We start from the raw sequence: 11,199 nt of genomic DNA on the forward strand, positions 1-11,199 counted from the left end.
CGGCCCCGATCGCGATCAAAAGTGTCACCGGTGAAAGCAAGCTCGACGGCACGCAGAAGTTCGAGCCGTCGTGATGTCGGCATGTCGGCCGTTATGACGGTGGCAATGATACACGGCAATGATATACGGTTTGTTGCTTTTGTTCCTGCAACATTGCTCGATCTGTTCGTGTGCCTGCGACGCGCGAGTAAAGAATGGAGACGACATACGACCAGCCCGCCGGGCCACCGTTTCAGTGTTTTATATCAGAACAACCAAGTAGCTGTCAGGTGGAACGACGGCCAGCGTGATGTCTTATACGTACAACGCTTAATCCCGGATGCGGTCGACATTGGACACGTCCTCATTAACGTATTATCTTTAGCGCGCATTAACTAATACTCCGCTCACCTAGCCAACTCGTTCAGCAGTTTCAATTCCAGAGTTCGTTAACTCAGCTGACGTCTGGCCGGCGCTCAAGCGAGTCCAATTTCCAAGACAGATTCTTCGGGAACACAAGAGGCTTATGTTCGAAATCGATCACAACAATAACTTTGAAAATATTACGTGCGCCTCCAACGACCTGCGTATCCACCGTCGAAGAGCCATCACCACGATGGCTCGAACTGCGCGCCGTCAAGCTTGCTTTCACACCGTGCCATAATACCGGCGTCACACGGAGTACTTTTGATCGCGATCGGTGCGGTACGGATCAAGATTGGCTCGGAGGCTGGCCTGGGCTGGCCAAATCACGCTTAGAACTGACCATGCAGCAGCACCTCAGACGATGTCGTCATCAAACCTGCGATAAAATGTGCCCGTGTCAGCCCGTCGGCGCTGTCGGGTCCATGCTCTGAAGTGTTGTCCCTACCCGCGCAAAAAAAGAAAGAAAACAAAAATGACTAGAAAAGATGCAGCCGTTCCACGCGAAAAAGAAAAAAATAAAAAAAAAGAGGAAACGGAAGTGACGCCAGAAAACGAATAACAACAAAAAGGAACGTGACTCCGCCCCCGTACCTCAGTGCACCTCCGAAAAGGGAGACCCTAATGCCTAATGCCTCATCAAAGGAATCTTTCTCATAACACATGCATGCTTTGCACCTCCCCAGGTTTCACTTTAGAAGCTGAAACACCCTAAACCTTGTATACATCAACAGGGCTAGTCTGTGCAGCGCCTCCTCTGTCGGTGAGAATCCATAGTGCTTTTTTAGCGCAACTGTCTTTAGCGCAACTGACTTTAGCTCTCAGCTGACTCGTCAGTTGAGAGTAGCGCTGTGTTCTGTCTTCTTTCTTGTAGTGTCGTTTCCTGCACTAAAAAAGAAAAAAAGCACCTTGCCTACATGCTTCGCCCCCTCCCCAGTTTTTTTGTTTTTGCTTCCTCTGTGACTGTGAAGCCATGGCAGAATGCGAAAAACAGCATTCTAAAGACGAGAATTGTAGTTATTGTACATGCAGTATTCCTTCCTCCATGTTATTGTGGCCACAAAACAAGGAGGTTAAAATAAAATTTGCTGGAGTAGAGGAGGCGCCCCTCAGCTATAGTGTACTATAGTACACTATACCTCAGCTGACGCCAACGTTTGCTGAAGCCGCGTGCAGAAAGCGCGCCTTCCGCAACGCATTCTGCAGCGGCCGCATAGATGTTCTATAGCTGTTCTCTGTTCACATTGTGTGTTGCGTACGGCTGTATAAATCGAGCGAAAAGGTACTCTGGGATGAAGTTTCAGTTGTAAGCAGAACATTTCGAGCTCGATGAAAACTTCTCTATATGCCGGAACATATATGCTGACAGCCCGCAATCTCTAATTTCACATCTGACAGTCATTCTTTTTTCCTAACCGGTTTCGTAAGGACTCAAATTTTCGAAGCACGTCGGGGCAGGCTGTTTGACGGGAGGTCTGGAAGCCAAAAGACGGCGATCGCATATGTTAGAGGCACTTTTCGCCAAATTGTTTCGACCGGACTAGGCTGCGACCTGGGAGTTCTTCGGCTAGCTTGACGCATTTGTAAAACACTTGCAAAACCCAGTGATACACATTCTTGTGCTTGTTGATACCACTGGTGCGGAGCGCGAATACGAAAATAACGCACCGCTTGCTATTCATTCAAATTATATAAATAGGCGAGATTTCATTATCGGTTGCCCTATAAAAGGGTAGCTCGCAACTACGAGGTTAAGTAACGTCATTTGGGCAATATACAAGGACCTGTTTTTTCTTACATTCGTGCATTTTTTCGTTATATTTGTATTTGCTTTATGCAGTGCAGCGATCGAGTAAAACCAGCAGGTCTGAACTGTGCAGTGCTCTTTCCAGCTGCAAATAAAGTGACCTAATTCCGATCGCCCAGGGGTACTCCGGCCGTTAGATGCGTTCAAAGTGAAAAAAAGTTGAAGATGTGACAGTTGCATCACCTATGCGGCAGCATTACGAAGAAATGCTTCTTTTCCAAGAAGAGATAAAACAGCTCAAGATGAAAATTCTGCAGCAGAAAAATTGCACACTAACCAAAAAGAGCGAGGCTCGATCCTCAAGCGATAATAAAGGAGATCAAGGATCAAAAGCTCATGTCTGAGTAGGGCAGGGCGATGTTCACTGCAGCCTTCCCCCATACATACAGCAACCCCTAGGGCACGAAAAGACCACAAAGGCACGTATTCCATCCGAGCTGCGGGCGTTTGCGTTAACGCTGCACTTCTATTCTCCATCAGCTTAGTATGTACGCACGAAGTTTAATCGCGCACTGTCAGCAGAGCGCTCTATACGAGAACGGTGTACAGAATTCCATCAAAGGAAATGTTGGCTTCACAGATGAGTCACTGTCTCGAAAAAGCTAGCCCAATGCCGCACAAAAACTCTACTGTACTTTGATTGTTGATGACAAATGAGAAAACATGTTGAGATTGTGGGCGACTAAACGGTTAGATATGCGGACTTTGGGACTGGAATACACGATGACAGACTATGCTCGTTGGCTTAAGCTTATGACTTATGCCACTTGGGCGTTTTTAATTGATTCATTGACATATGGTAAGAGAGAGCGGCCGAGCCTACGAAATAGTATCGAAAAAGCTGTATCTATTGAAATAGTGTCGACTGCAAGCTGAATGCCCTTGAAGCACGTCCATGCAAAGCCAAAACTATTCTTTTTGGAGATTTTGAGCTTGTCTTGAGAAAAGAGATGGCTTTCAAGCCTTGACGAATATATCTCCTTCTCGATGAGCATATAGTGTTTGGACCCACATTTATATTACGCTCAAAGAAAGTGGCCGAACTCCATATATGCATAAGACTCCGTCACATGACGAACGAAATAAACAGGAAAATGAATGCCGAGAAGTGAGGTCTGCTCTTACGAGGATAATTATTTAAAAAAAAAAAAAACAGTGATACAGGCCCTTCGGTGTGCATGCTTGCAAGGAAAACGCCAAAAGAAACAGAATAAAACTGACCGCATTCTTATCTGCCATTTGGCTTCTTATTCTTGACAACTTCTCCCTTATTGTTCGCCATTATAACCATTAAAAACCACGTGGGAAAAGGTCCTGCAGCGAACACATGTGGATTTCCGGTGAACTTCTGGGTGTGCCAGTGATTGTGGGAGTGGTGTACCTCAGTGTCGCACGTGTTGAAGATGTTGGGAACCGCCAGATTGTTGAATGTATAAAAAAAGATGTGATCCGATGGGCGGAGGGCAAACAGGTAATCCTGATGGGAGATTTCAATGGACATATTCAACCTCTCGATGGACACCAGGATATCAACGGATCACTTCTGATTCAATTGGCAGAAGACCTATCACTGGAAGTGGCAAACCTCCGACCCGACTGCGAGGGTATGGTCACATGGTGTGCCCGAAACAGTCAGTCATGTATCGACTATGCCCTTGTGTCGCGCAAGTTGGCGATGCACATCGCCCGAGTACATGTCGATGAGTCAGGCCAGTACAGTGTTGGGAGCGACCACAATAGAATAAAGCTGACTTTCGCAGCCTCGGCCTACCACAGAACTCGGCGCGGACACCGCAGCCCAGCAAGGCGGTACCTACCAGTAGCTACATACGACGAAATCGCTGAGGAATTCGAAGCGAGCGATATACACTGCAACCCAGACGGCCCTGTCACGTACGAAGCGTTCATCAAAGAACTGAAAGTCATAATGGGCAGACATGAAGTTCGTGTAAACTTCCGCAAAGGTGTTCAGTGTAAGCCATGGTGGGATACCGAGGTGAAAGCAGCTTTGAAAGCCAGACGTGCAGCAAACCGAGAGCACCGGAGCGCCATTCGGCACCTCTCAGCTGAAGACTGCGAGCAGGCGTGGCACAAATACCTGGAGCTAAAGCGGCACATGCAACAACTAGTGCAACGCAAGATTGCGGAAAGTGACCACAAGAAACTCAAGGAGCTCACAACGCCAGGTCGCAGTGGAATCCAGAACTTTTGGACAGAAAGAGCCCGTCACGACCAACCCTCCGAGAAGAGGCGACAGGAGAACAGGTCTCCGATGTCAAAAAGCAGATAACCGATTACATCCAAAACGTTTTTGGGACCCCGGCTCCTGTAGCAGCCGCGGAGAACGTGACACATATAACACCAGCCCCAGGACATTCACAAGCGAAGGACTGTGAATGGAAGGTCTCACGAGTAGCGCTAGAACGTGCCCTAGCGCGAATAGCATCACAGACAGCACAAGGACTGGATGGTATACCCGCGGGTCTGGTGAAGCGCCTGGGAAAGATAGCGAGAGAACATCTCGCTGCTATCTTCACAGGTATTATAGAGGGAAACCCCATCCCCGCAGACTGGCTACGAAGCCGCATATGCCTAGTTCCCAAGAAAGGCGCTGACAGCGGTTACCTCAGCAGCTACAGGCCCATAACTGTGACCAGTGTGCTATACAGGTTATTTGCACAAGTGGTTAAAACGTGGATGAGTGGCTGGGCCGAAAGCAGCGGGCACCTCACGGAACTCCAAAATGGCTTCCGCCCAAACCGACGCCTGGAGGACAATCTTTTTGTGGTTACCCAATGCATTGAGGTGGCACGTAAACAATCCCGCGGTCTGCTTACATGCTTCCTAGATGTTGCGAAGGCATACGACAGCGTTCCACATGACCTAATGCTGCGGCGCATGACCGAGCTGGGCATGCCACAAGAATGGACAGACCTCCTACGTCGCCTCTATGCCGATAGCTCGGTGGTAGCACGCTTGGCAGATACGTCCTCTGAGCCAGTAAAGGTCAGCAGAGGACTCAGGCAGGGGTGCCCACTCTCGCCCCTGCTATACATGCTGTATGCATCAGGCTTAGAAAGTGCCCTCATCCAATCAAACATTGGGTTCAAGATGAAATTCCTGTCAGAAGGACAGCCCGAAGTATGGACACTACCGGGGCTGGTGTTTGCAGATGATATTGTTCTCCTTGCGGAAGACCGACATCAGCTCCAGCAGTTGGTGACAATATCAGCTCACCATTTGGCAGGCTTAGGCCTTCGGTTCAACCCTCAGAAGTCGGCTGTTGTCCAATTTGCCGGAGAAGTGGATACAAACCTCCCGTTGGAACTTCCGAATGGAGACAAACTGCCATTCTCAACAGAATACCGGTATCTGGGTGTGACCATCGGCATGGGGGAAGGCCACTTCTTGGGGCACGAGGATCGGTTGCGACAGACCTCCCAGCGCGCGAGCTGCATTCTGCGCCGGAGAAGCCTCTGGGGTTGCAACAGATATGTATTGGTGCGAGAGCTGTGGAAGTCGGTCCATGTCCCATGCCTGACCTTTGCGAATGCCATTATATGCCTGACAAGCAGGACCCGTGAGTGGCTGGAGCGAGGCCAAAGGGAGGTGGGCCGTTTGGCACTATAGGCTGCCATGGAAGGGTCGCAGTGGAGGCCATTCAGGGGGACGCAGGCTGGTCAACGTTCGAGGCAAGGGAAGCCACAAGCAAGATCGCTTATGAAGGACGCCTACGCTTCATGAATGATCACCGGTGGGCCCGTCGCATGTTCCGCTACCTGCACTTCGTGGGGCTCAGAACGCAGTGGTTAAATAGAGTCTACTTTCTCCGACGCAAGTACGGAATGTTGGACTGCTCAACACTCGAGAACACGGAGCGCAATTGTTTACCGCGGCAGTTCGGAAACGGATACGCGAAGAGGAGAGCGCACAATGGCAAATGTCGCTGCAGCAAAAGAGTACACTCCAGCTGTACCGAACATACAAAGAGGCCATTGCCCCGGAATCTTTGTACGATAACAGTGGTGGAAGTGGGCTACTGTTCGAGGCGCGCGCGGGAGCGCTTCGCACGCTGGCATATCGCAGCCGCTTTGACCCGAACATCGATTCAACTTTATGTAGAGCGTGTGGAGCAGAACAAGAGACAGTGGAGCACTTGGTACTGCAATGCCAAAAACTCTCACCCCGCCCGCCGGAGGCCACTACTCTCCCTCAGGCACTGGCCCTGACGGACAGGAATGCAAAAGCCGTTGCCACCACAAAGACAAGGCTCCAACAGTGGTGGAAGTGGTGCCAGAAGTGAACTCTTTCGTGCCTTCGTTCTTTTTTTCTTTCTTTTTGTCGTTCTTTTTCTTTCCTTTTTTTTTCTTCATACCCAGGCTAGAACACACCATGTGTCCACCCGCTACAAAGGGCAAAGCCACAAATCATCATCATCATCATCATCATCAGCGGGAAGCTGGCGCTGAACGGCCGCGTGTATTACGAAGCTCTAGGATGCGTGTTTACATTCGAATTTAATTGAATTCGCACTTCTCACAGGCTTTCCCAGGCACGTATGCCGCATGCAATCGCTGTGGCCGTGATGCCGGTGCGAAAATTGTATTCGAATTTGATTGTATTCGTGTTTTATTTTATATTTCAGGATTTTACAACCACGTGCTCCGCATGCCTCGGTATGTCGTATTGTTGCGTACCATTGTGCAAATCGAGCGGAAAGAAAAACACTGGTGCGCTTTCGTTCGATGAAATACCAGCTGCCGCTGGTGTACGGGAGCGGTGGCTTGCAGCGATTAGGCGGGATAATTGGTCGCTTAATACAACTTCCAACTACACAAGAGTATGTAGCCACCATTTTCAACCAGAGGACTTCATAGAAGGAAAAAGATGGCGGCTCAAGAAAGATGCAGTACCATCAGTCTTTGCAGACTACCCCTCACATTCGCAGCCCAAGGTAATGACTGGACGAAGCATGGCAAGTATCACTAAACGTGACCGCGCGTTGTGACCGAACAGTCAACATGCACCAGTAGCAACGCTGCCTCGTGACCGCCGCCATGTGCAACGCTGACATTAGGTCCCGAAGCTAAGGAATCGGAGCCAATGGACACTGCAAGTGTTGCCGGTGAAACAACTGTCACAGCTCAAGTTAAATGCCGACTTTAGACTTGAACACCGTCTGTTCACAAACATCGGGCAGTGCTGCAAGAAGCGCGTGGATGAAGGAGCTGTTTTTGTTTGTTTTTCGTACCATCACGATAAAACTGCTTCAAGATCTGAACTGATGGAATCACTCGGCATACTTCCTAATTTTTTGGCACCAGCTGTTGCTTCCTCTCAGTGGCAACAAATGTACCTGTCAAAAGATTTACGAAGGGAACGTGAGATCACGGACCTTCATGGAAGCAGTCTAGCGACATTTCGTGCTAGTCAGCGCATGCACTCAAGGCTTGCGTGTAGTCTGCTACACCAGTAGACGTTAGCATGCATCGGGGCTCTTGAAGCGCCGAAGCTTTCAGTATTAGCTACTGGTAAACACTGCTTTCAAAACTCGACTCTCAGACACTGAAAAACCGACTTGCAGACAAGCGAACATAGTGGTGAAAGAACAATTTTCCGCGCATCACTTGCCCGCGCTCATGTCGGCTCAGCAGACGACGCGCGAGCGGCTCTATCAGCAACAGCCGCAAAAGACACATGCCTTCAAAAAAATTCTTGTTGCCAAGAGCGACAAGTGCTTCACCATTTCTGTTTACAAACGTTTTGATTACACTTCAAACAGCGCGAATACAGCCGAAAACTCAACAATGTAAGCTGCGAACCTGCGTTTCTGTCAGCGACGGTGCGACCGCAGCTCTACTTCGGTGGCGGCGCGTGGCGGCTAAAAGGCGCACTAACACCGACGGCCGCTTCTCACAGAAAAATAGAGGAGGCGCTGGCCTGACCGACTGACCTAGAGTTACTGTATATGCTACCTAAAGGTAGCATATACAGTAACTCTACGACTGACCGACTATAGTATACGTCACTTTCTCTTGTGAGAGTACGGTCCCTAGAATATGTGAGAGAGGCTCATAGACATCGCCATCGTTTTCAGGACGTCTTTTTGTTGTGTGTGTGTGTTTCTGTGCTAGTTCTCCGCTGCGTACCGAAGGAACAGATCTTGCCGGGTACTGAAAATGTGTAAGTTACGAGCCTCAAGCCATGTAGCGTTCGCGTTCTACTAAGTTCCCTGCCTGCGATCGCGCTTTGCAAGTCGTCGAAGCACGGAGCACGCAAAACCTTCGTTTCTGCGATGCGTTCAGCATCGCGCACTCACACGCACTTTGCCAGTGCTTCATCGCCCCCCCCCCCCCCCCCCCCCCCCGCCCTCAAACGTACTCTTATTTGTTGCCTTGCATTCAAGCCTAAATAAACCACTCAAAGCAGTAGATTCAGTTTTGAGTGTGGTCCAGGGCTATTGTGTAAATAGACATACGCACCGGCAACTCCAAAGGAGATTTACTACCCTACACATTACTGTGGGTCTGCGCACTCTTTCCTGTTAGGGGTCCAGGTGCCACGGAAGAAACCCTTCGTCAATGTTTGTGAGTTACCGAGATTGTCGATGTCTACATTGCAGCGAACTCGGCGGGGTCGGATATGGAAGCTGGCAGCGAAGACGAGGGACCCTGCAATGTTGCCAGTCCGGTACGTCAAAACGTCGATGATTGCTTTTAAACCAGCAGATTGTCATGTTCTGTGCTCGTACGCGAATTACACCGCGTCATATGTTGTGCAGGCTCGGTAAAACAAGGCGCGTAGCCAAAGCTCTGAATGTACGGTTTCTTGTCGCCGTTATTTGACTTCCCTAACAGCTGTTGTGATGGAATGCTCAGTTGCGAAAGTTCAGTTTCCGTGCATCCCGTTGTTCATGTTGCTCGGAATCGAAAAACTAAAGTCGCATTTAACTTATCTTCGATCGCGATTTACGCCTTTGCGCAAGCTGCGGATGAGAACCTGTTGCAATCAAGAAATTTGATCCCAATCGAAAGTTCTTCGCATCGCTGGTGAATTTTCAAGTGTACTTGCCTTAATTCTCGTACTGATTTCGAGATAGCGAGTTCGATTCCTACCGCGTTGGCCGCCTTTAGGGGTGGAAGACACAAGTGGTAAAAATTAATTCAGACATCTCCTTTATATATATGGCATGCCTGGTAATCAGATTGTGTTCTTGGCTAATATCTTAGGATTTAATTTAGTTGTGTGATAACTACTGGCAGGCAAGCATGAAACAAGAAAGGTGTGCTTGGCTCCTGAGTCACATTGCCAGTTGCATAAGATAACAAGGGTGCAATTAAAATAATACATCTGGTTCGAAAACAGTCACTTATTCCAAATACATGGGAATGAGGTGCTTATCGCAGCTGAAGTGCTGTGTACAATAGCCAAGGAATATTTGTGTTTCCTTCATGACATACTTTCATGAAATTTCCATATTGTATTTGCTATGTGCTGCAGGATTTGCACTTCATGAATCGTTGCGTACAGTGCACATATATAAAAAAGTTGCCCCCCAAAACAGTGCTAACCACCATTGCACATGCTTGTCCTGCACCTTTTCAATCATGTAATGGCACTAAATGTTATTAGACATTTAGTTTTGGTAACTGAACTTTCTGAATTGGCTCTATGAAAGAGACAGGAATGAGACACGCATTCATTCTACAACTTCAGAGCCGTGTAATAAGAAAAGAAGGGCACGGGTGGAGGATAGGAGCTGTGAAATTGTAGCTGATATAATTAAATGAACTATACATGTGCATGTCCCAGCATGTGCTTATGCCCATTGAACACATGTTCTCATGTGGAAGTCGCTTCTTTCTTTAGGTAATTTCTGGTTCGCTCTCTTGCTGACAAAACTGTGAATAATTGCCTTTCTTGCATACTTGCGAAATGACGACAGTACCTATCATCATCGATGGTTATACCGGCCAATGTTGCACGGTTGCTTTTGATCATGATTGTCCCTGACCGAATATCTTGATCATGATTGGCTAATTTAGTGAAAAACAGCCAGTCACAGTTGAAAAAATGTGTTCCTTCTGGGCTCAATTGTGATCAAGAGTGTACCGTGTGGCACTGGTATTACATGCTCTGGTACAGCCACAACAGTATTCTGTGAATCACCGTACAAGAGGTGAGTATAGCTACATTTATGTCCACTGAGAAAATGGTGGAAATACAATATTTAAATGCTTCATTTTCACGGTATATCATTATACTGCTTCATGCTAGCCTATACCATAAACTAAAATATGCCTGTCATAGATTTATATGCTGGATGATATCTTCAATGTCTGCTGATTGAAAACATTGCCTAGTTTTCTTATTTCTCCATTAGGCTGGTGTTGTCTCTGTAATTATGTTAATGGAACCCCAATTCTTTGCGTGCACAGTAATTAACTGTTACCGGTTGATGCAAGCAGTTCAAAATAATCGCCAATCGCACTGCAGCTTTGGAGATGAAGAAGGCGTGACTTGAAGCACACCGATTAGGTAGCACTATACGACATCTGCACGAGGATGACTGGTGCTCTCTTGGACGAGTCGCATGAAAAGGGCTATAGTTAATCATTCCTGGGGCTCTCAAGGAATCGAGGCTTCAAACCATAATTGTGGAGCTGACAGCACTGATTTTACAAAAATGTCGCAGTATTTTCTTGTGAGGCACCCCTTTCAAAGGAATAAACCTAGGGAAGCTTTATTTGCGGTTCCATTTTACGACAAGTTCCCTCATAGCTCACCTTGCACACATTTTCTATTGATCTACAGTCCCCCGTGGCATCACCCGATTCAAACAACAACAGCGAAAGTGTGCACAGTCCGGCAGGCTCCGACAACGAGGATGGCAGTGGTCAGGAGAGTGGTCAAGAAGACGAGGACACCAACAACAACGAGGCGTCCAGGGACTCTGGCAGTGAGGGGCAGGGTGACAGTGCGGGCAGTGG

General features: G+C 48.2%; 1 protein-coding gene across 1 annotated transcript in view; it reads left to right on the forward strand.

Annotated features, from left to right (window-relative positions):
• The first annotated feature begins 5,095 nt into the window (after window positions 1–5,095).
• The window catches only part of LOC119386210 (uncharacterized), a 7,116-nt gene continuing 1,012 nt past the window's right edge, over window positions 5,096–11,199 (forward strand). Inside the window, exons 1-3 of the mRNA XM_049414255.1 lie at window positions 5,096–5,789; window positions 8,832–8,899; window positions 11,024–11,168. Of these exons, the coding sequence (XP_049270212.1) occupies window positions 5,096–5,789; window positions 8,832–8,899; window positions 11,024–11,168 (907 nt within the window). The remainder of the gene's footprint in view (window positions 5,790–8,831; window positions 8,900–11,023; window positions 11,169–11,199) is intronic.

The sequence above is a fragment of the Rhipicephalus sanguineus genome, chromosome 3, assembly GCF_013339695.2.
Source record: "Rhipicephalus sanguineus isolate Rsan-2018 chromosome 3, BIME_Rsan_1.4, whole genome shotgun sequence".
NCBI classification, from domain to species: domain Eukaryota; kingdom Metazoa; phylum Arthropoda; class Arachnida; order Ixodida; family Ixodidae; genus Rhipicephalus; species Rhipicephalus sanguineus.